This window comes from Antechinus flavipes, chromosome 1 (genome assembly GCF_016432865.1).
Source record: "Antechinus flavipes isolate AdamAnt ecotype Samford, QLD, Australia chromosome 1, AdamAnt_v2, whole genome shotgun sequence".
NCBI lineage: Eukaryota > Metazoa > Chordata > Mammalia > Dasyuromorphia > Dasyuridae > Antechinus > Antechinus flavipes.
Window position 1 is genome coordinate 191,009,958 of NC_067398.1, and position 27,349 is coordinate 191,037,306.

General features: G+C 31.4%; 1 protein-coding gene across 1 annotated transcript in view; it reads right to left on the reverse strand.

Annotated features, from left to right (window-relative positions):
* The window catches only part of ST8SIA4 (ST8 alpha-N-acetyl-neuraminide alpha-2,8-sialyltransferase 4), a 135,881-nt gene that overhangs the window by 60,500 nt on the left and 48,032 nt on the right, over positions 1–27,349 (reverse strand). Inside the window, exon 4 of the mRNA XM_051994256.1 lies at positions 1,614–1,907. Within this exon, the coding sequence (XP_051850216.1) occupies positions 1,614–1,907 (294 nt within the window). The remainder of the gene's footprint in view (positions 1–1,613; positions 1,908–27,349) is intronic.

The window sequence follows — 27,349 nt, forward strand, 5'->3', positions numbered from 1 at the left end:
TAGATGCTTCAGTGACTGGAGCACTGGCCTTAGATGGAGTCAAGAAGATTCCAGTTAAAATGGAGCCTCAGGTGCAGATACCTGTGCAATCCTAGGTAAGTCAGAAGCTCTTTTTGCTTCAGTTTCCTCAACTAAAAATGGAGATAACATCAGAACTTACCTCTCAGGGCTGTTGTGAGTCTCAAATGAGACAACATTTTAAAGTATGGTGCCTAAAATATAGTAGGTGCTTAATATAAGCTTGATTTCTTCCTTCCCATCTCGAAAACAGTAATAATTTAACCTGCTGGATTGTGAATTTAGAAGTAAAAGAATCTAATCCAGTCTCCCAGAAAAGTGAAATACCTTTGCTCAAGGATACATAATCTGATACATTATCAGAATTCAAATCCAGCCTGACAAATTCTAGATACAGAACAACTTTCACTATACCATAGTGCCTCTAAGCAGATCATTATGCCATGCGTAATGGTAAATATTATATACATATCACTTCTGACATTGAATATAGAAATATGCATATATGTATGCACCTCAGATTCCAGCAGTGCTGGAAAGTTAGGTGAAAAGGGAGTGGGAATGTATAAAGAAAACTTTGCTGACTGAAGGAAATTATCAATGCACTAAACCTTCCAGACGTCTGTATATCAGTTCTGCAATACAGAAATGTTACATATGTAGTTGGGTATCACTTATTACTAGTCTCAAGGTGATTGTATCATTTTTATATAACAACTGACATTACTAGGCTAAATCCTTGGAGGAAAGTAAAATTTAAAAACAAACAAACCAACCTGTACTTAATTCTAACTGCAGTGTAACATGGACATTGTAAAAATTGTTTAATCATGAAGCTGGACTTATTTTAAATAACTTTTAACTCTTGGGGTTGGAAAATCATCTTCAATAGCATTTAGAGTCTGGGTCTACTTGTTAGGTACATGTTTAAACTACCACTGAAATGCAAGCAAGATTGAATAAGACTCTGCCACTTCTTAATGAAAATTCCTTTTCTCTTCCCCCTCTTTGCTCTTTTTTAGGTCTTCTTTTACTCTTAATGAAAGGAAATGTTGGCGTACTTCATAAGGACAGCATCTGTGACTTTTGGGGAGAAGCATTAAGGATTATTAGCTCAGCCAGACTTCTCTCTCACTGGTGGGCCTATTTCTACAGATGGGACTTAATTGCTCCTTAAATATGCCTAGCACTTATGTCTTTACAATTTTGCCCAGTAGCCATTTGGCTGGAACTTCTGCTATCTTTTCCATACTTAAAACTCATCAATTATGTTATGAATTTTTTGTTGTTATTGCTGTTCAGCTATTCTTAGTTGGTCATATGGAAAAAACATAACTCATATTTTGTTACTGAAGTAGTATAGAGGTAGTTCTAAAATGTAAGCACTTACTTTCTTTCAAAAAGAGAAAATGAAGAGATACAAATATTTATAATCAACCCAAGTCTTAGTTCAGGAAAAGAACAATCTCATTATAAAAATATTAGAAATAAAAAGTCTATTTGAAAGTTTACTGAGGCTGTTTCCCATCTGGGGAAAATTTCAAGTTATGAGTTCCATTGTGTCAAGGACAGACCAGTCTTTTCCAGACACTTACCCTCTGACAGCATGAATAAGTCTCAGTGATGGATAGGCAGTTCGCACTTTCAATTTATTCTTAAGGATTAATGCATTAACCCACTCCACATGCTTCTCTCCTCCTTTGACCATGAAAGCAGGGATCCAAAGGACACTGTCATTCAGCATAGATAGTCTATGCACAAATTTTTCTCTGTCACTCTCATTCCGAAAGCCTCCAAATGCTCTTTGTACAACTGATGGATTCATGGTAATAAAATCAGATTTAGTTCCCACATCTGCAGCAAACTCCACCACAGGAGCTAGATTGCACCTGAAGAGGAAGAAATTAATGGACAAATGAAAAATAAATATGAAACATTCACTCATATAAGGATGTGCATGAAAAGAAGATCTGGAAATGAACATACAAAACTGTTCCAGATCAGGTGAAGAAAAAAAGACCAGTGGCACCCAACATGATACTACATAGTGCTTTAATAAATCTCAGACATACCATTTACTTTCTCCAAAATCCTAAAGTTGATTAATTAATATTTTTAAAATTAGCTTTTTTAATGAGAATCTATACCCAGAAAATAATTATTCAAAATGTCACTCATTCCATTTATTGAACTTACTATCCAGTGATACTTTTTGATTCCTACATTAGGAAAATTTTTAATGTCTCTCATTTGAGCAATAAGATCTTGAAGCAATAACTATTTTTTGTCATTTTAGGAAAATGAGAAACTTGAATTATATGCTGTACTATATTATGCCACTATTCCTTTCCAAGTCAATCAATTGTATGATTTATATAAAATATATTTATGGAAGCAATTTTGTGCAACTAGAATTTAAGGGGAAAGAGAAGTTTCATCAAACAATGTTTTCACATTAATCCACAAAAATCTTCTATAAGCCTAGTGTGGCAGATCTGGAGAAGATGGTAGAAATGAGATAAACTAAAAATATCAAAATAATATATATTGCTTTGAGATTTTAAGTAGCATGGAATTTTTTAATAACATACACCTTGGGGCATCTTATTTATCAAATACAGAAGTTGTGGACCTGGTTTTTGGTTGATAACACTTTCAAGAAAAAGAAAACATCAATACGTAACTTGAAAGTATTATTTCAAACAGGAAACTGAAATAACTCTGATCCTGGAACAGAAGCCCTTGGTAGATAAGATTTAAATCAAAGTCAGTTGGTTGTGAAATCTAAAATATTTGAAATAACTTTTCTTTCAGAAAACAAATGTTTAAATAATGTAAAATGTATATATGCTAACTTTAGAATGACGATTGAAATAACACAACTATCCTTTTCCATTTTTCAAGTATTTCTGCATATTAAGATCTCTAGTTCTTTTTTCTTTTCTGTATTTCATTGTTAAATATATTCTCAAGATACTCAAGTTTCAATTAGACAGTGAGATGTATACTGAACTGGTAAAATATCTCTTATGTAATGTGTCTTTTTCAAGTTAATGTTCTCCCATTGCTTTTTTCCAGATTTATATACATCAAAGATTTTCCATCCTTCTTTTCAACAACTAAAAAACAAACAAACAAAAAAAAAAGCTAAATAAGCAAAGACATGAAGAAAGGATAAAAAAAAAAAACTACTGCATATTATTATTCATTTCCTCCATATATATTTATATATGTATATATGCATACATACATATACACAGACATATGTATGTGTGTGTATACACATATATATACATTTGTGTGTATCTGTTTATAATGTATAAGTGTGTGTGTATGTGTGAATGTATAATATGACTTCTAACATCTTACTTTCATGAAATTTGTTCTTTGCTCCCTTTAAGACCTAACCTTCAGTTTTTCACTACAGCATCAATCTAGGAAAAAAGAAAACTACAGAAAAGAATAGTCTACCACTGACAGAAACTGGATATAAAATTATTTAATCAGAAAAAAATGCCAGAGATCTATTTGAGTTGATTATTTCGAAGACTTAGAGTACCCACATGATTATAAACGCAACTTCTTCCATTGAGAAGAAATTAGAAAAAGTGGTAAGGTTCCATATCGGGAAACATTAAATACACTAATATTTTCTTACACAAAGAAATAATATAATTTAAGAAAAAGACCAATTAATTGGAAATTAGTCTGCCAGGAATTAGCTGTCTGACTTTGGGCAAGCCATTTTATCACTTAGCTTTAATTTTTTTTCACCTTTAAAATGATATCTTGTGATTCAATAACTGAAGATAAATATGAGATATTTCACACTATTGAAATAAGAGTTTAGACATAAAACTGATTTTATTTTCAGACAACATCTAGTATCCATTCTCCTCCACTACTGCCAACTCCCAAAGGCCACTGATTAACTAAGATACATTATTAAACTCCTACTATATATGTAAAAATAAGCTAGGCATTGTAAGAAATAGACAACAGACTAAGATATTTTCTTGTTGAGTCATTTTTCAGTCATATCCAAATCTTTGTGATCCAATTTGGGTTTATTTTTAGCAAGGATGCTGTAGTAGTTTGCCATTTCCTTCTCATTTTACAGGTGAAAACAGAGTTTTCATCAGAAATAAACAGAGGCAAGCAGAGTTAAGTGACTTGCTGAGGGTCACACAGCTAGTATATGTCTGAAATTAGATCTGAATTTATGAAGAGGAGTCTTTCTGACTCTAGGTCCATCAGTCTATCCGTTATGCTACCCATGTGCCTATAAGATATTCTCCTGGTGTTAAAATAGTTAACATTCAGAAGATACAGCCATGATTCAGAAGAAACAAATATTTAGATGCTAATGCTATTTGGTAGTATGCAAAAGCAATTCTAAGAAAAAAATCTAGATATATACATTTCATAAAGAAATTTTGACAAAGTCTAAATTGTAGGATTTGAATATATAGAGGCATGATATTAAGAAACTAATATCATGGGCCAGTTAGGTGGTGCAGTGGAAAGAGCACCAGCCTTGAATTCAGGAGGACTTGAGTTCAAATCTAGACTCAGATACTTAACACTTCCTAGCTGTGTGACCATGGGCAAGTCACTTAACCCCAATTGCTTCAGCAATAATAATAATAATAGCATTATGAACAATGGCACAATTATGAACAATTAATACATATGATAATAGTGAGGAAGAATTATTATTTTTAGTGTTTATTATTTCATTATCAAAAAGTTGAAAATTTTTGAATATTTTCTTTGCAATTAAAGTTTAAAGTCACATGAACATATCACTCCTGAATTACTGATTCTGTGATTGAGTCAAGTTTTTCAGTCATATTAATAGCCAGTTGACTACCGCACAATTAATCAAAGCAGTCATTAAGACAGCAAAAATAACTAGACCAGCTGTGCTACACTCCAGTGGTCTTAGTCAGGTTTGTAGCAGCAATATGAAAAGCAAGCAAATGAACTGGTATGAGAGATTGTGAGTAGACTTAAAATCATAAATTTCTTTTTTTTTTTTTTTTTTTTGTTTCCTTTACAGGCATAAATTACTAATACTGGTAGTAGAGAGTATATGCCTCAGGCAATTATGTGGAAAAGCAAATATGCTTCAAATATTGCCCTCAATCCCATAAAATTAGAGAACAATCTGAAAAAATATTTTAATATCTTATGTCTGCTGGTGAAGGATGCTAGGCTTAGAGCAACACTTAGTAGGATTTTATGCAAACTCTGTACAGTCTAACTACTATTGTGCCTAATATACAAACTATTCTCTTTCACCCTCACCCTCATCCTCTCCTTCTCTCTTTTCACATATACATATATAAACAGAGTTTTACTATGTTTGTACATATACACATATGTGTGTATGTATACACACAAACATGCACATATAAACATATTTCATAAGTGAAGTAAATGTATCTTTTGCATAGTGATTGTGAATCCTAATTTATTCTAAATGATTGAGATCTTTTTCTTAGTTGTACAAGCATATCTTGCTTATATCAAACATAAATAACAATATATTCACTGCTCAGTATTGTATTAAGTTTTTAGGATTCTGTAACATATTCTTAATATAAATATGGACAAACTGCTTAATGACAATCTGATAATTGTTTTCCACTTTAGCGTGCATACACGCACACACATACACACACCCCTTTATTGTTTTGGGGATTAATCCAATTTTGGGGGGAGAGAAAGCTTATTATTCCCAATGAGTTTAACATCAATAGAGATCTTCAAACAGATGAAGTGTTTATGTTGTTGATAATGTTATAAAAGGGATTCATGACTTGGTAGAGATTGAATTAGATGATCTTTAAGATCCCTCGCATTGCTAATATACTATGAGTCCTTAAGAAAATATAATAGCTATTTTCATTGTGATATATTTTTTAACAGGAGTAATTAACATTATTTTGATTTTATCTGAAATAAAATATAAATGAATACTTGTCAGTAAGCCCAGGGCTGTGAAATTTCTTTCACAGGTTGCTGTGACAGACCTCATACTGGAATAATCAGAAAGATGTAGAGCCCATCTGTTTATCTATTTGTAATGGAAAATGTATTTAGTTTACAACTCAATTTCTGTTTGGATAACAGCAGTCACCCTGATCTGACCCATTGCCAATTTATTGTTTTCTTCTATCCAATTCAGATGTTAATGCTGCTTCTACTACCTTTTAAATGTGAAAATTATATAAACAACTAAGCTTATTAATTTATACAGTCCTAAAACATTTCATAATATTGATATTCAGTAGTGAAATTAAAGATAAACTTCAAATTAAACGTAAGCATTTTTAATTAATAAGAAAAGTCATCACTGCATGGCAGAGAGGAAGCTGGATTTGGAACCTAGAAGACCTAAGTTTAAAGGCTTGCTTTTGATAGATTCTGCCTATGTGACATTCTGAAAATATTTTCATTTGTCCTAATACCATCCCAATGAGAAAGGTAGAGGAGAAAGTATTGATTTTACAACTTAACTAGAGGAATCAGAGAAAGTATAGATGGACTCACTAAGAAAGCAAATAAGAAGGATTTTAAGGGCAAAAAAGGAACCCAAACAATATGTAATAAATCCCTACCAAAGGAGTAAGTTAATGGGTAGTTCTGATCAACACCAACTTTACTTTCAAATTTTACTCTAGGTAGAAGTTGTTTTCAATAGTTCATTGCTGATTATTTCTAAGTTTAAAAATAATGATTTGGGATTTGATTTTTAAGTAATATTTTTTGTTTATATAGCATAGTTTTACCCAAAGAACATGTTCCTTAATTAGTAAAACTGCCAACTAAGCATCTTTTAAAAGATTTATATTGTTGACATTAATGTGGTCTTAACAAAGTAATTAATGTAGTCAAATGAATCATAATTATTCCTGAGGATGGAACTCTCCTGTTGATAGTACAAATGTGGTATCAAGAAATACTTCTGATCAAGTTATGCTTAGTTCCTTAAAATCTCTAAAAAAAAAGGGGGGGGGATATTTATAGATTAATTTAAAAACAAAACAGGAGAGGTAGTGTGACATAGTGGAAAAAATGTTGGCCTTAAAACAAGAGAATAGATTTGAATCCTGGCTCCAAAGGAGTCCTGAGTGTCCACAGACAAGTCAATTAAATTTTTAGCCTTTGCAAGATGAGCTAACAATTTTCAAAACTTATACTCTTCCTTAACCAGAACTGTCATGAAGAAAGCACTTTTAAATTATTTTTTTTTTGTTTTCTCCTAAATTACATGTAAATAAAAATTTTAACATACCTTTGTGATTTCCTTTTGTTTTGGTTTTCAAGATTTATTTTTATAAGATTTTTATTTCCATATTTTTCTTCTCTCCTTTCTTCCCTTTCCAAATTTCCCCAAAATGGCAAACAATCTAATATAGGTTATGCATGTACAATCATATTAAACATGTGCAATCTACATTAATCATGTTGTGAAAGAATTGGAATAAAAAGGGAAAATCACAAGAAAGAAACAAAAAGAAAATGAAAATAATATGCTTTGATCTGCATTGAGAGCCCATCAGTTTTTTCTTTAGAAGTAGATAGCATTTTCTATAACTAGTTTTTTGGAATTGTCTTAGATCATTATATTGCTGAGGAGAGTTAAGTTTATCAAAATTGATCATCACACAATATTTCTGCTACTGTGTACAAGGTTCTCCTGGTTCTTCTCATTCAACATCAGTTCATGTAAGTCTTTCTAAGTTTTTCTAAAATCTATTTGTCCATCATTTCTTTTTTTTCCCCTGAGGCAATTGAGGTTAAGTGACTTGCCCAGGATTACGCAGTTTGCTCATCACTTCTTATAACACAGTAGCATTCCATTATATTAGTATACCACAGCTTGTCCAGCCATTCCCCAATTGATGGACATTCTTTGAATTTCCAATTTTTTGCCAGCAAAAAGAGAGCTGATATATTCATTTTAGTACATGTTGGTCTTTTCCCCTTTTTAATGATTTCTTTGAGATACAGAACTAATACTGGTATTGCTATATCAAAGGGAATACACAGTTTTATAGCCCCCTTTTTTTTTTACATAGTTACAAATTGTTCCACAGAATGGTTGGACACACCAATAATGCATTAGTGTTCAATTATTCCACATCCTTGTCAACATTTATCATTTTCTTTTTCTGCTGACTATATTAGGCAATCTGATAGATGTGAGGTGGTACCTCAGAATTGTTTTAATTTGCTTTTCTCTCATCAATACTGACTTAGAGCATTTTTAAAAATATGACTGTAGCTAGCTTCAATATTTTCCTCTGAAAACTACCTTTTCATATTCTTTGACCATTTATCAACTGGAAAATGACTCGTATTTTTATAAATTTGATTCAGTTCTCTACTTTAGATATGTTTTGTTTTTTTTTTAATCAGAAACACTGGTTATAAAAATTGTTTCCCACTTTCTGTTTTCCTTCTAATTATTGTTGCATTAGTTTGGTTTGTGCAAATCTTTTTAATTTAATGTAATTAAAACTATTCAGTTATCAGTTCATAATATTCTTTATCTCTTTTTTGGTCATAAATTCTTTCCTTTCCCATAGATCTGACAAGTAAAGCATTCTTTGATCTCCTAATTTGCTTATTGTACCATCCATTATGTCTAAGTCATAAACTTCTTTTGACCTTACCTTGGTATTACAGTGTGAGATGCTGGTCTATGCCTAGTTACTACATACTATTTTCCAGTTTTCTCAACAGTTTTTAAGAAATAGGATAGTACTTGTTCTAGGAGTTGAAATCTTTGAGTTTATCAAACAACAGATTATTGTAAGCATTGACTACTGAGTCTTGTGCGATTCCATTGATTTACCACTGTTTTTCTTAGCCATACCAAATAGTTTTAATGATTGACACTTTATAATATAGTTTTAGATATAGTAAGTCTAGGCCACCTTCCTTTGCATTTTTTCATTACTTTGCTTGTTTTTTTGAGCTTTTGTTCTATTCTTTTCTAGGTCTATAAAATATTTTTGGTAGTTTGGTACAGCACTGAATAACTAAATTAATTGAGGTAGAATTGTCATTATCTTTATATTCAGTCTACCCATGAGCAATTGCTATTTTTCAAAATAGTGAGATCTGAATTTGTTTCTATATAAAGTGTTTTGTAATTGTGTTTATATGATTCCTAAGTTTGTCTTGGCAAATAGACTCAAGAAACATTTTGAAAACCTTAAAGTGGTAAATGTGAGTTATTATTAGTATCAAATGACTTGTGAAGGCTATTCTGACATTGGGATTCTGTGATTATATAAAAGGGAGAACAGTAGACATCATAATGACAAGAAAAGGGGAGATTGAAAATGATATGGGGCTTAGAATAAAGCAGTAAAACAATAATGTGTATCCTTCTACTGATCTAGACATTTTATGCAGAAAAGAAGAGAAGAAATATAGATAGAAAAGGATGAAAATGAATGAACAGAAGACACCTTGATATAGTAGTTTCCCAGAGTTACAGAACTACAAAGTTCACACAAGCTTGCCTTAAAAATGCCCTACTTCATCTCTTATCTAGAACAATCCTTTCACTTACAATATTCCAAAATTAATTACAAAAAATTATTTAAATGATAAATATTAATATAATCTTTTAGAAATATGTAAACTATTTAAATAACATCAAAATCACAGCGTGTAAAACAAAACAAAACACTTAGAAGAAAAATGGCAACCATCCTCAAAACCACCAGAAATTATAACCAACTATTAGGTGGTGATGCTGGGTCTAAAGTCAGGAAGACTCATTTACTGAGTTTAAATCTATCCTCAGATGTTTACTATTGGTGTGATTCTGTGCATGTCATTAAATTCTGTTTGACTCAGTTCCTCATCTGTAAAATCAACTGGACAAGGCAAAGGCAAACCACTTTGGTATCTTTCCCAAGAAAACCACCAATGAGGTCATGAACAGTTGGACATGACTGAACAATAACAATAACAACAACACTAAGAATGCACCAAAATTAACTCTAATTTTAAAAGAACATCATTTTAATAAGGAACTTATTTAAAAATCAAACAATATAGAGAGATAAATAAGATTTTAAAATTAACTGTACTTTGGTTTGTAAAGAGAAAAGAGACTTCCAAATAAGGTACAAACCATAAGAGTAGAAAAATTACTGTGTGCTTCGGTATGAAGCATAAAATTACAAATTGATATTGGATATATTATGTTGGTAATTTTTTTTAAAGGAGACTTAGGAGAGCAGATAAATGGAGAAAGAACAGAATGAGGAAGATTGGAATTTTTAAAAATGGGAATAAAGAGAAATGATGAATACAAGAAAAATTACTGTTGTTGAAATACTGCTTGGAATTGAAGTGAGAGGAGATGTGATTAGAATGAAGTAATCTAAGTGTCTATTCCTTAATAAAAAAAAAAAAATGAAAATAGTTAAATTATTAGACTGCAGAAGAGAAAAATAGCCTATATAAAGGGATATCAGCTTATGTTATGGGGAAGAGAGATTGTTGGGATAGGGGTGGGAGCAGATCACTAAATAAAAATAGTATAAGTTATTTAGGAAGAATTTAATTATATTAAATATACTACCCAGGAGAAAAAAAGAGCTATTCACTGAACTATTATGGTCAAGACAATTTGGTGGCACTGTAGGACAATACAAAAAAAGCTAAAGACAACATAATGTTTTAATAATTCTGTTGAGAAAGTTAAGCATAAACATGTAAAATGGCAAATAGAGAAAAAAAAATACGTGAATACCTTAGAAACAATAGAGGAGCCATCACAAAGCAGTATTATTATTAATTTTCCTATGAATCCTATACATGTTAGTCATTATAAAACTTTAAAAGAACTCAGGCTGATTGATCAGATAAGGCTTTATAATGGAAAAGAAATTTTAGATGGGTTTTAAAGAAATAGAAACTAGAATTTCAACAAATAAAAAGGAGGAGAAGGTCATTCCAGGCAAGGGAGCTATTAAGAACAACGTTGTGATAGTGAAATGCAAGATTTTCAGGGCATAATGAACATTCTATAGAATAAAATTGGTAGTCAACTTTGAATGGTCTTGAATGCCAGATAAGGAATTTTTAACTCTATCCTAAATGCAATAGTGAATCAAGCGAGATTTAGGAACAGGAGTGACATAAAAAAGGGATATTTTAGGATATTAATATGAAAGCGCTGTGGAAGATAAAGGGGCAGGATTAAGGCAAAAAAAAAATCATGTAGGAGATAGGTTATGGCTGTACTAGCATTAAGTATCAAGATCTGGTATCTGGATGCAGACAGTAGAATGCAACAGAAGCAAGAGATTATGAGACATTGGTGACAGTATAAAAAATTGCTGAGGCAACTTTCAAACATGCCTCATGTTAATACTGGCCCCTACATGGAACAGTGGATAGAGTGAAGAGCTGGAAATCATAGACTCATCTTTCTGGGTTCATTTCTGGCCTCAGACACTTGATGAATGTATGACCTTGGGCAAATCCCTTTACTCTGCCTTAGTTTTTTCATTTGTAAAATGAACTGGAGCAAAAGAATGACAAACCACTCTACCCTCTTTGCCAAGAAAACCCCCAAAGGGGTCATAAAAAGTCAGACATCATTGAGCAAAAACAATTATTATAATCATCATTATTTTAAATTATCATTATTTTATTATTATTTTCATTAATCATTCTCTGTCAACTTAATATCATTTGTTATTGTATGGTTATTTTAATTGTAATTGTGTAAATGTAATGATTTTTATTAATATATATTTATACATAACTGTATGCTTAGGATTAATTTTGTTTTCTTATAAAATTTAAAATAAATGATTGATTTTATTTGAATAAAATACAAGCTTAAAAAGTATTTGCATGATATATATGTATCAAGAAAGAAAAAAGAGGTCAGGAGGAGAGAAAGATGAGGGTAAGAGTAGGGAAAGAGGCAGTTTTTTTTTTCCTTCTTGATCCGATTTTTCTTGTGCAGCAAGATAATTGTATAAATATATATAAATAGATTGGATTTAACATATATTTTAACATATTTAATACATATTGGATTACCTGCCATCTAGTTAAGGGGGTGGGGGAAAAGGGGGAAAATTTGGAATGCAAGGTTTTGCAAGAGTCAATGTTGAAAAATTGCTCATGTATATGTTTTGTAAATAAAAAAAAAACTTTACTTAAAAAAAAGGGAAAAAAGAGTTGGGAGAGAGTGACGGAGGGAGAGAAGAAAAGAGAGGAAGAGAAAAACAGAGATTCAGAGAGAGAAAGAGACAGAAACAGAAACAGACACAGATGGAGAGAAAAGGGGAAAAGCAGGAGGAGAGAGAGGGAAAGAGTGAATGAGGAACAGAGAGAGGGAGAGAAGAAGAGAGAAGGGAGAGAGGAAGGAAGGGAAAGGGGAAAGAAGCAGGGGCAAAGGGAGAGAATACAAGAGAGAAGGTGAGGGGGGAGAGAGGGAGAGAGAGAGAGAGAGAGAGGAAGTGAGAGAAGGCGGAAGGGAAAAGGAGGGAAGGAAGGAGAAGGGGAAAAGGATTAAGGGAAGAAGGGAGAGATATGGAAGGTATTGGGGAAAATATACAGATGCAAGAGAAGTTCCCAGTTTCTTTTGTTCTATCTAACCTTTTATGACTGAGGCATTTAAAAAAAGATGACAAGAGGCAAGGAAGTGGTCCAGAAAATGCATTCTGGGAGTCTCACATTGACTTCACTTTAAGGGGGAAAAAGGTATTACATCGCTACCCAAAGGTTATTGAATGGCTTGTGTAATGTTGCAGTGAAATTCTCTTCATGAGGTAATTCAATATGGAATTTATATCCTTTAAAATTATGGTGTGCACTAAAAGCAAAGAAACAACATTTGTGAAATATTATAGCTGATATTTTAATCAAAGAAGTCAGAAAATTATAGCAAAACAGCAATAATTCTGTCTCTTAGCATGAATTACTATACATGGTATTAATTTTAATGCATTAATAAATGTATGTGCAATGTGGTCCTTACAGTGACTGGGGGAAATATATCTTTCAGTCTTCTAACTTTTAATGACTCACGAAAAACCTGAAGATTACATCAGTATTCACTCAAAATTTAATTTCCTTATTTACAAAAATTAAGAAATAAACAAAACAAAACAAAACAAAAGATCTGTTCTAATAAATGAATTTTCTTTGAAAATGGGTCCAAGTTTCCAAGAAATGTGTTGACTTAGTTGGTATGATTTGTCACCTGAGAACCGATTCCCAGGTAAATGTGTGGAGACATATTCTTTCCAGGACACGGTGGATAGATGTAGAAAATACATATATAATGGCACTAATCACATATTCAGAAAATATTAAAAAATGCATTGGAGAATTAGGTGCATATGATTCCTATATGTCATATTGTCACTGGGTATAATAATGATTACTTCTTATTTACTCTTTGTTCTTCATTATGAGAACTGGCTGCTTAGTGATATAGTAACAACTTTTCCCCAATTACTTTCTTAGAATGTCATCCAAATGCTTACAGAATAGATTGTAGTGTGCACTATGTTTTATTTAGCGAAGAGGGAATAAAAAGTATGATAGTGGTCTTTAGTTGTATAATTACTGGTTTATCCTCTATGTCCTACAATATTTAATATTCCATCATAATGAAATTCAATTTTCAAAGATTTTCTTTTCTCTCAATTTCAAAAAGATTTACATTTTGTTTACAATGGTGATAATTTCTTTTTCTTTGTCCTTTAAAGAGAAAAAATGAAAGGAAATCAATAATCTCAATTATCTTTCTATAAATTCACACTATTTTAAAAAATATTATAAGTACCATTAGAAGCCCAGACCCCAAAACTAAGGTAGCCCAAATCTGTACTACAATCTGTCCATTACCAAATAAGCATTTAATTAAAGTGGAAAATACCAAACCATTGCTGACTTAGCACATAGGTGAGTAACTAATATGGCCCAGACCACTTGGGAAGAATGCACAAACTTAAAAGATATTTTTAAAAATAAGTTTTGGCTTTTTTAAAAACTTTTTTTTTCTTTTACTTCTTGTGACCTTCCATTTAGAAAAGGATTACATAAAGGAAAGATCAATGCAAAAATAACAAAATGGTTTGCGGCATCTTTCACAGTCTTAAGATATTTTGTTCAAGCTATGGTTGATATGAAAAGAGAACCATTTCAAGTTGCTGTGGTTAAGAAATTTTAATTTCTCACTTAGTCATCCCATGATTTCTCTGTATCCCAGAAGTTATAAACTTGACAAACACTGAGGCATCCTTACAAATCAATTGTTGTAAGGAATCCTAGTGAGTAAGGAATTTTAAGTAATTGTCAGCCATGCTGTAACTTTTTGCTGAGAACATGAGAAAGTTCTTGTAGTTATTTGATGGAATTCCAGGAAAAACACAAAGAAGTTAGAAAGCCATCTTTTCTTGTGCATTAATCATTGAGTAGTCATTATTGCGTTTTATATATATATAGTTTTATATTATAGTCATTATTGTGTTTTCCCTAGAAACCTGGCCAGTTTCTTAAAAACACACAATCTCCTAAAGGAATGAACATGTCTTCTCTTTGGTGGGCCTCTTCTAATGGAGCATTCTATACTTGGGAGGATGCTATACCTCAACATAGATATATCAAATGAGAATACTTAACATAATGCCTTTTTTGTTCTCAGACTATAAAAGTTCCTTAGTGGAAGAGGACTTTGAGCATTTGGGCTAGGAAATCTTGTACATACTTGCCTAGAAATCCTCCCACTTAAGACACTGAATAGCTGCAACCATCTTCAGCCAGATATTGGTCTTCCTTGAAATGGTGATATTGTATGTTGTTTGCTTGTTATAGTGGCCACTGTGTTTATTAATTGTGTATTATTTTTGTGCTTTGAGTTTCCTCTTCTCTTATGTCTATTTAAATCAAGGTTCTGAGTATTAATAAATTTGTAGCAACCTTCTTTAAGATTATATTTGTTGAATGCAAATTCTGAACCCTTATTAATCTTAAAATTGGACAGCAAAATTGTCAAAAGCTTAAGTAATCATCTTTCACATAAAGAATAGAACATGCACATATCTAATATAAAGACAATCCAATTAAGAATCTCATTCAAATTGATAATTTGCTCACATTATAATGCAGCAAATGATGTCTGGAGAATGTAAAAAATTAAAATGCACAGCAAGTAATCTTTAATTTGGTAAAAAACTAAATAGAATTCTTAATGGTTTCTTTCTTAGTATTTAAAGATATGAATAATCTATATCCTTAAGGACTAAATGAGATAATTCAGTTGCCTTTACCACCATGCCCACCTCAACTTTCAGAACAGAAGGGACAAGAATTGTAAGAATAGGAAGGACATTAATTTTTTGTTTCTCTTGATAGAGTCAAAGAAGAGTAGGATAACAGCAACTGGAAAAGGCATTGGAATGAAGTTGAAGAAAAATGGTAGATTGGTCTTTCCTAAGATGAAAAAATAAATTTGCACTATAAAAAACATGTTCACAATATGATGAGATGGGTTAAAAACATGAGGCAGAAGCTTTATAATTTGATTTGATTGAGCCTCTTTGGATATAGCCACATCCAAGCAAATATGGTACTTCCAAGGATTACCTCCCAATTTAGAACAAAGGTTATATTGATTCCTGTTGGTATAAAGCATCTAGGTTGGTAAAAATGATATACACCCATAGATAATATCTTAACAATAAAGGGTAAAAATAGAAGATAGGACTGAGCCCCATGACTTAAGAATTCAAGATACAAAGTCATTTTCACCATATATCAGTACCTCTTTCATGAAGAGCTATTTCTTGGAATGAGATAAAAAAGAAAAAAAAGTCTGCCAACACTACATACTCACACAAACTCACTACATACACACAGAGACAGATATATAGAGAGAAACAGAGACAAAAAGAGAGAAAGAGGTGAAGAGAGAGACAGAGACAGAAAGAGAAAGAGAGAGAAAGAGACACACACACTACACACACACACAGAGGAGAGAAACAGGGAGAGAAAGAAATGTGAAAGTTCAATGTTTGTACACCAAATGCCTTCCTTTTCATGTAGAACATAAAGAAAACCAAGAGGAAACATATGAGAATATATAATCCAGGAATGAAAAAAAGAGAACTTAGAAAACTTTGATGAGGAAAAAACATAAAAATATGATCAAAGTAAATTAACACTTCTTAGAAAAGGAAAGCATAAAACAATATTCCTTAAAATATTAGGTGGGGAGTAGAATATTGAACTGAGTTTTTTTTTTTTTTTTCATCATTCTTATCTGGGAAAGGTTTAAAAAGAGAGGCATCACACAGAAACTCAAAATTTATGAACATTCATGAAACTTGGCTCTAAGGTAAGTAAAAAATGGAAATATCTGTATATGTGTATATGTGCATGTATGTTGGAATGAATGAGGGAAAATACTGTAGCAAACCAGCTTACTGTAAGCAAAATGAATCTTAGAAACAAATTGCTGAATCAAATGAGGAAAAGCATTTAAAAATCACTAGGAAAAATCAATGGAAAAAAATAATGCATGTGGAGTTGATATCATTCTATTAAAAATCTCAAAAATAAAATAATTCCTCTACAAGAGAGATAAAGATAAACTAAATTATGCATAAATGTACAATCATTATAATATCATGATTATAAAATAATAATGGCATATTTGGTAAATAAATAAATAAATTTTCCAGTAGCTACTCTGTGCCAGACACTGTACTAGGAATTAAAGATATAAAAACGAGCCAAAAGAAAGTTCCTATTCTAAAAAACTCACAATTAGATAGGGAAAACAGCAAATTTGTAAAAGGACATATGAAAAATAGTAATGTATAAGTAAATAAATCATCAAAGTTCCTCTCTCAGAGCTAAGTAAACCTAGAAGAATTTTTTAAAAAAATAAAGAATTAAACAACAACAACAACAAAAACAGGAAAAATCAGGTTTGAAAGACAAAGCATCTTAGGAACACACACACACACACACACACACACACACACACACACACACACACACACACACACACATATTTTTCCCCAAATCACAGATAACTATGCAATTGAGCAAGAGAAATCAAAATATAGAAAAAATCTATAAACTATACATAGTTTATAATGTAATACTTTTTAAAAAAATAATACAGTACACATAAGCAATATCTGTAGATATAAACAAAAATCTAATAATAAATTATCTACACAGATTTATTTAAAAAAACCACTATTACTAGCAATGATACAAAAAATTCTTTACTGCGAAGAAGAAAACACTTTATAAAATTCCTTTTACAAATCAAATATTCTCATAACATTTTTTTAAGTGAAGGGAAAAATAAAGAGACTACTGGTAAATACTGCTAATGAATATTCAGAAATTTTGAACAAAATCTGAGAAAAAGACTATAACACCCTATTTTTAAAAATCAATAAGATTGATTCAAATATATTTAATGATATAAAAATATTTGATATTAGGAAGAAAGCAAATAATTTCTCACATTAAAAATCCTTATTATGTGACATCAATAGATGAAGAAAAAGTTCTTGACCAAAAAATCACTTATGATTTAAAAAACCCTAAAAATCATGAAAATGTCCATTTTAATATCATAAAAACTACATATATACAAAATGAAATGCAAGTATTAATTGCATGGAATAAACACTAGAAGCTTTTATAATAAATAATATGGTAATGAAATGATACCATTTCCCCCACTATTATTTCCCATTATTCTAGATATGCTAGCAAAAAAAAAGACAGGAGAAAGTAAAAGTGCAAACATCAACCAAGACAGAACATAATTATTCTTTTAATAGACTACATGATAATTTATTAGAACATCTAAGAAGTTCAGGAAAGAAACAATACTTTTATATAGCAGTAACAAGGTAAGAAAGAATTAGCAGAAAGAGAAATCACATTCAGAATAACTGCAAAAAGCATTAAATATCTAGAGGAAGTCCATAATTTTAAGGGAAGAATGAAAAAAAAAAAAGAAGAAGAAATGAAGAGTGACTAGTTTTCATATAACATTATAAAGCAATAGTCATCACAATCATTTGACAAGTTTTTCAAATAGATTAAAACAAAGAATTAGAATTGCTAAGAAACTGAATAACATAATATGATCCAATGATGCAATAACATAAAAATCATGAAGAAAGATTCTTTGTTCAACAACAACAACAACAAAAAAAGAAACCTTTCTTGGTGAAAAAAAATTATTAAAGTCAAGCTTGGGAGGGAAAGAGAGAAGAGGAGAGTGATGGGGAAGGGGGAGAAAAAGAGAGAACTAGAGAGAGAGCAACATTATTTTACACTGTATAATCATATGCTATAATAAATTCCAAATGGATATCATCAAAATATAAGAGATTACATTTTCTAAATGAGAGGCAGAAAATTTGAAAAATATAGTCATAGGCAGAATTCTTAATTAAATAAAAGTTAGAAGTGACAATAAAAGATAAAACTGAAAATTTTATGGACATGAAATGAAAAAGATTTTGAACAAAATCAACGAAGTTAAGGTAACGAGTAAAATTATCAATGGTACCAAAAAGGAAAACCTTTTCAGCAAAATCTCTAAAAGTTTTATACATAAAATACACATGGAATGAATTTTAAATTGGAAGTCCAATACACAAGTTGTGAGTGGATATGAAAAATAGCTAGCAACAAAAAGGAATTGTAAATATTAACTACTATATAAAATTTTCTTCCAAATATGTTGGAATCCTTACTAACTGCTAACTAATTAGAGTTGATCTAATCTTACAAGAAGATGTTTTGGGCAGAACCTGAAACAAGGTACTAAGTAGAACTAAGTTCAATGAGTTCACACCTCCCTTGAAGCTCGTTGGGCCAGAGAGCACTATGGGAGAAAACCCATAATCCCTCTCTCTCGTATCCCACAATTCCTCCCTCTTGGATAAAAGAAACAGACAGAAGCTCTCGGTCAGATTTCAGTAGAGTTACGCCAGAAGCCCTCTCTCCGAGGCAAGGCAGAATATTTTCCACTTGGCTAGCTGGTGGCAGAAGTGTTCTTCGGAGAGTGAAGATGCTACAAGTCGAGATTTCAGCGGAATGACATGAAGAGTTGGAGCTGGCTGGAGGCTGAAGAAAACTGAGGCAGAGGCTGAAGGACCAGACCTTTGGATTTGGTGACATTCGGAGAGAGCTCTTGGAACCAAGCAGAGAGATAGGCCTCTAAGCTAACCGGGCTATATTGGGACAATAAAAGATCTGAACTTTTATCACCTGGCTGCGTTTTGAGAAGAAAAAGCTCACCACATTTTGGCGCCCAACGTGGGCAAACAGACCCCTCAGTGGATTTCAGTGGAAAAGCTCCGATCCTGATTCAAGTGGAAAAGCCTCTGATCCTGATCCAGTGGAAAAAACTTCAACCCAGAAATTAGGGTGAGTGCAACAAAGAAATTTTGTTAGAAGAGTTAAAGTAGAATTTCAGCTAAGATGGGACAGATATTTAGAAAACAGTCTGTTTCTGTTCAAGGAAAATGTTTAGAGAGCATTGTCAAAATTATGGAAAGCCAAGGTTTAATTATAAGTTTACAGCAAATCACTGAACTTTTACAAACTGTAAAGGACATATGTCCTTGTTTCTCTCTTGATAAGGAATTAGATCTAAATGAATGGAAATTGTTTGGAGAGGATCTTTGTCAATTCTATGATAAAAATGGCCTAACTCAATAATTAATACATATAATGTAATACAATTGGCTATAAGAAGTTATTTAAGTGATAGAATGATGAAAAGGAAAGTACAGGAGGAAGTGCCAACTTTACTAGGTGAAAAGGAGGACAAATCAGATGAGAATGGAGTTAATTACAATTCTGAGTGTGATACTTCACAGCAGGAGGAATTAGATGATTCCACATCTCATGACCCTCCCCCTGCAATTAACCCTTCATGTGTGGAACAAGGGGGAGGGAGAGAGACAGAAACACAGTTAGCTTCTCCTGTAAAGCAGAATTTGACAAGATTAGAAAAAGCATTAATTAAAGCAAAAAATGAAGGAGAAGATATATCTGATTTTATAAATGCATATCCTGTGATTGAAGAGCTCAACTCCTCAGGTCAGAAAGGGAGAAGATACACTCCTTTTAATTTGGGAAAAATTAAAGATTTGAAAAAGGGTTGCACTCTTTATGGGGCTACATCATCTTATGTGAAGATGTGCATGTATGTTGGAATGAATGAGGGAAAATACTGTAGCAAACCAGCTTACTGTAAGCAAAATGAATCTTAGAAACAAATTGCTGAATCAAATGAGGAAAAGCATTTAAAAATCACTAGGAAAAATCAATGGAAAAAAATAATGCATGTGGAGTTGATATCATTCTATTAAAAATCTCAAAAATAAAATAATTCCTCTACAAGAGAGATAAAGATAAACTAAATTATACATAAATGTACAATTATTATAATATCATGATTATAAAATAATAATGGCATATTTGGTAAATAAATAAATAAATTTTCCAGTAGCTACTCTGTGCCAGACACTGTACTAGGAATTAAAGATATAAAAGCGAGCCAAAAGAAAGTTCCTATTCTAAAAAACTCACAATTAGATAGGGAAAACAGCAAATTTGTAAAAGGACATATGAAAAATAGTAATGTATAAGTAAATAAATCATCAAAGTTCCTCTCTCAGAGCTAAGTAAACCTAGAAGAATTTTTTTAAAAAAATAAAGAATTAAACAACAACAACAACAAAAACAGGAAAAATCAGGTTTGAAAGACAAAGGAACACACACACACACACACACACACACACACACACACATACACACATATTTTTCCCCAAATCACAGATAACTATGCAATTGAGCAAGAGAAATCAAAATATAGAAAAAATCTATAAACTATACATAGTTTATAATGTAATACTTTTTTTAAAATAATACAGGACACATAAGCAATATCTGTAGATATAAACAAAAATCTAATAATAAATTATGAAAACCTAGTCTACACAGATTTATTAAAAAAAACCACTATTACTAGCAATGATACAAAAAATTCTTTACTGAGAAGAAGAAAACACTTTATAAAATTCCTTTTACAAATCAAATATTCTCATAACATTTTTTTAAGTGAAGGGAAAAATAAAGAGACTACTGGTAAATACTGCTAATGAATATTCAGAAATTTTGAACAAAATCTGAGAAAAAGACTATAACACCCTATTTTTAAAAATCAATAAGATTGATTCAAATATATTTAATGATATAAAAATATTTGATATTAGGAAGAAAGCAAATAATTTCTCACATTAAAAATCCTTATTATGTGACATCAATAGATGAAGAAAAAGTTCTTGACCAAAAAATCACTTATGATTTAAAAAAACCCTAAAAATCATGAAAATGTCCATTTTAATATCATAAAAACTACATATATACAAAATGAAATGCAAGTATTAATTGCATGGAATAAACACTAGAAGCTTTTATAATAAATAATATGGTAATGAAATGATACCATTTCCCCCACTATTATTTCCCATTATTCTAGATATGCTAGCAAAAAAAAAGACAGGAGAAAGTAAAAGTGCAAACATCAACCAAGACAGAACATAATTATTCTTTTAATAGACTACATGATAATTTATTAGAACATCTAAGAAGTTCAGGAAAGAAACAATACTTTTATATAGCAGTAACAAGGTAAGAAAGAATTAGCAGAAAGAGAAATCACATTCAGAATAACTGCAAAAAGCATTAAATATCTAGAGGAAGTCCATAATTTTAAGGAAGAATGAAAAAAAAAAAAAAAAGAAGAAATGAAGAGTGACTAGTTTTCATATAACATTATAAAGCAATAGTCATCACAATCATTTGACAAGTTTTTCAAATAGATTAAAACAAAGAATTAGAATTGCTAAGAAACTGAATAACATAATATGATCCAATGATGCAATAACATAAAAATCATGAAGAAAGATTCTTTGTTCAACAACAACAACAACAAAAAAAAAGAAACCTTTCTTGGTGAAAAAAATTATTAAAGTCAAGCTTGGGAGGGAGAGAAGAGGAGAGTGATGGGGAAGGGGGAGAAAAAGAGAGAACTAGAGAGAGAGCAACATTATTTTACACTGTATAATCATATGCTATAATAAATTCCAAATGGATATCATCAAAACATGAGATTACATTTTTTAAATGAGAGGCAGAAAATTTGAAAAATATAGTTATAGGCAGAATTCTTAATTAAATAAAAGTTAGAAGTGACAATAAAAGATAAAACTGAAAATTTTATGGACATGAAATGAAAAAGATTTTGAACAAAATCAACGAAGTTAAGGTAACGAGTAAAATTATCAATGGTACCAAAAAGGAAAACCTTTTCAGCAAAATCTCTAAAAGTTTTATACATAAAATACACATGGAATGAATTTTAAATTGGAAATCCAATACACAAGTTGTGAGTGGATATGAAAAATAGCTAGCAACAAAAAGGAATTGTAAATATTAACTACTATATAAAATTTTCTTCCAAATAAATAGTTAAAAGCTAACTGCAAATTAAAAGAACTTTAAAATTTCACCTAAACCTGATAAATTGGCAAAGATGATAAACAACTAAAATATTCAATATTGTTTGGGTTGCTGAATGAGAAACATAGTTCCAACTATTCTGGAAAATAAATTGAATTATGTGGCCAAAAGTATCTAAAATGTGCTTACTCTTTGACACAGAGAATCCCCTGTTGGAAATATATTCCCAAGAAGTCAAAGACAGAAAGAAAATAACATATGTAACAAAATATTCATAGGTAAAATTTTTGTGTAAACAATAAGCTGGAAGCAAAGAAGGTGAAAATCAAATGGGAAATACATATCAATGTATAAATAGATTAACTATTTGGGAATATAAGAATGTTGAGTTGGTTTACCTCTCAGATCTGTGGAGAAGGAAGGAATTTGTGGCCAAAGAACTAGAGTATATTTTAGAATGCAAAATGGATAATTTGGATTATATTAAGTTAAAATTTTTTCATACAAACAAATCAGTGGGTTAGATTAGATATGAAGCAGAAAGCGAGGAAAATAATTTTACATCTAAGAGTCCTGATAAAAGACCTCATTTCTAAAATATATAGAGAATTGACTCTTATACTTATAAAAAACTTATAAAAACATAATCCATTCTTCAATTGATCAATGATCACAGGATATTAAGACAATTTTTAGATAAGTTAAATGATTTATAATCATATAAAAATGGCTAAGATGACAGGAAAAGATAATGATAAATGTTGAAGGGGATGTGGGAAAACTGAGACGCTAATATATTGTGGGTCCTGTGCACTGATCCATCCATTCTGGATTGCCCTTTGGAATTATGCCCAAAGGGCTATGAAACTGTGCATACCCTTTGATCCAGTAGTGTTTCTACTGGACTTGTATCCAAAGAGATCATAAAAAAGGGAAAAGGACCCACATGTGCAAAAATGTTTGTATCAGTCCTTTTTGTAGTGGCAAGAAACTGGAAACTGAAAGGATTCCCATCAGTTGGAGAATGGCTGAATAAGTTATGGTATATGAATGCTATGGAATATTATTGTTCTATAAGAAATGAACAGCAGGATGATTTCAGAAAGGCCAGGAGAGACTTACATAAACTGATCCTAAATGAAGTTAGCAGAATCAAGAGAACACTGTACACAGCAACAACAAGATTATGTGAGGATCAGCTGTGATGGATATGGCTCTTTTTAACAGCAAGGTGATTCAGAGCAGTTTCAATAAATTTGTGATGAAAAAACCCATTTATCTGCACTGAGAAAGTACTGTGGGGACTGAATATGAATCATAACATAGTATTTTCACCTTTTTGTTATTTGCTTGCTTTTTTTTCTTTCTCATTTTTTCTATTTTTTGGTCTGATTTTTCTTGTGCATGATAATTGTAGAAAATATGTATAGAAAAATTGCATATGTTTAACTTATATTGGATTACTTGACTTCTAAGGGAGGAGGTGGGGAAAATGGAAATAATAATCTTACTGAGGTAATATATAATAAAATTCTATAGAATTATAAAAATGTGGTGTTCTAGTCAGAGAATGACAGTTACCCAACTCTTTTTAAAAAAATTTTATGGTTTAAGAAAGGCCATAGATACAGTGATCTACAGAATTCATTTTTCCTCAGATGCTTCATTTAGCAGTCTTTAATAAGTTCCTTCACAAATGTTTATTAGAATTAGAAGGAAAGAGCAATATACTGAAGAAGAGTGGAACAAAGGAGAGAAAAAGAAGGAAGAAAGTCCTACAGGATTATAGAAGTAGAGAATCTCAAAATTGGAAGAAAAATGTATGGAAAATATAATTCTCTTTTGTACAGTCCCTACTGGGTGTCTGTCGATCCAGCCTCTAGTAAATGAGAACTCTCTACCTCCTGAAGCAGCTTTTTGATTTTCAAGCCTCTCTTATTTTTATGTCTCTGTGTAACTTCTACCCGTTTGGGCTTAGTTCTTCCATGTAGAGCTACATGAAACAAAATTAATTTTTTCCTACATGACAGCTTTCAATTATCTGGTAATATTTCCTTCCTGTCACAACATCCTTGCAAGCTTTCTCTTTTCTGTGATTAAAAAAATGCAAAAATCTTTTTGCTGGTCCTCATGGTTTTCAATTCCTCCATTAGGTCTCTTATTCATAGAAGCATATCAGCTTGTCATTGTTCTTCCTAAAATGTGGTCTCCAGAATGAAACCTAACACACATAGATGTGGTCTAACCAATGCAATAGCAGTATCATTTAATTCATTCACTATACTATACTTAGCCTAAGATCTAATTATATAAGGTAAATAGATGAAGAAAAAGCCTGTGGGTTGAGCAAATTAGACACAGATTCAGGGAAGAAAGAATCCAAGCTGCAGGGATGGGAAATTAAAACTTAATTTACAAGTTTATTATTGGTCTAAATCTTATGAAAGGAAATTCTAACTTGACATATCTGTCCATATTCACCTCTGCTATTATTTAAGTCTGCATGTAATGAACGAGGTTTTTTAATGATCAAACAAGTTAGGAAGCAGGATATGCCTGGAACATGGCCTCTCACAAGGGTCTAAGTCACAATTATCCTGTTCAACCAGAATCCTACTCTGTTCTACTGAATTCTTATTGAATGATAGGATACTGATATTGCTGTCCAAGATTACATTAAAATGGCTAATTCAAATTGCTTTATTTGGGTTACATTAGTCTCTTTGACCTTTTTGCATCATTTTACATTTGTTGATCTTCAAGAAGATCTCCTCTCCCAGAATTTTTAAGGCACTGTGCCTTTCTCATTTTCCTCTTTCCTTTCTGACTATGAGAGTCCTAGGTGAAAAACTGAGAAGATTGGGCAAGAAACTATAAAAACAACTCTAGTTCAGGGTACAGTGATCTAAGGACAATTGTTTGAAGAGCATAAGAAGGTAAAGAACTTGCCTTTATATATTATTCAATAATTCACAATCAAATTCAGCAACCATTTATTTGATGTTCACTATGTGCAAGGTACTAGAGATACAAAGACAAACAAAAATCATTCCTCCCTCCAAGGACCTTATATGCTGTTGGGAAGATTTAATTTATAATAGATTAGTATGAGCAGATAATATAGTACCTATATAACTAGTAATTAGATTAGTATATGAGTACATATATTAATATAACAGTGCTATATACTAATAGTACAATAATCTAAGTAATAATATTTAGTAGTATATCTTAATACTAGATGCTAATAGCATATATATAATAGCATATAATAATATATATTTATTATATCTATAATTTTGAATATATATGTATATATACACATGCATATATATAATAGGTTAATTGAGTCTCTATACTAGCATAGATGATACATATATTACTATTAATATTTATACAATATATATACATATATAATTCACATATACAGACACATATATCATATATATGTATAAATTGATAAATAAACATTTATTAAATGCTTGTAATGTGTGAGGCACTGGGATGAATGCTTGGGATTAAAAAAGGAGGGAAATAAAAGATAATCCCTTCTCTTAAAGAGTTTACAATCTAATAGGGAAGACAACATACTAATATATGTTTACAACTATATAGAATAAATAGGAAATAATTAATAGAGAGAAGGCATTGGAATAAAGTGTTGGGAAAGGTTTCCCATAGAATTTTGGAATTTTAGTTGACACTTAAGAAAATCCAATTTAGAATGGAAGAGGAAAAGTATTTCAAGAAAGCAGAACAGAATATGTAAAGGTGAGAGAGAGAAATGTGTCATGAAGCAGAAACAATTAGGAGTTCATTGTCAGTGGATCAAAGACCACATCTTGGACAGTAAGGTATAAGAAGACTGAAATAATAGGAAGTGACTAGGTTATTAATGGCTTTGAATGACAGATTATTTTGTATTTGCTCCCAGTTGGTAATAGAAAACCTCTAGAGTTTATTGAATAGGGGGAAATGACATAACTGAACCTGCATTTTAAGAAAATTATGTTAATGGATAAAAGGAGGAGAAGCTGAGAGATACTTCAGGCAGGCAGACCCATCAGCAAATTATTGCAATAGACCTGCACTAGGGAATGGCAATGTCAGGGTAGAAAAGGGGACATATTTAAGAGCTGTTGCAAAGATGAAATCAACAGACCTTAGCAATAACTTGGATGTGAACAGTAAGATAGAAAGGAATCCAAGATGACTCCTAGGTTGTAAACCTGAGAGACTGGAAGATAGGTGTGTTACTTTCTACACTAATAAATGGGTAGGGTAGGAAGTGGAGAAGATTTAAAGGGAAAGATTTGAACATACTGAATTTCAGGTATCTATTGCATACCCAGTTTCAGATGTTTGAAAGGCAATTAGAGACATGAGTTTAGAAGATCAGCAGAGAAACTGGGACAGGTTAGATAGACTTGAGAATCATCAGCATAGAAATGGTCATTAAATCCATGGAAGCTGATGAGATCATCAATGAAGTAGTCTAGAGAGAGACAAGAAGAGGGCCCAGGACAGAACCATGAGGTATACCTATGGGTAGAAGGTGGGATCTGGAGGAGTATTCAAAAAGGAAACACAGGAGATGTCAAATAGGTATGAAGAAAATCAGGAGAAAAGGGAAGGTCCTGAAACCAGCAAGTGGGTAATAAGGAGAATGATCAACAGTGAATGCCAAAAGCAGCAAAGAGGTCAAAGAGCATGAGGATTGAGAAAAGGTTATTGGACTTGACAATGAAAA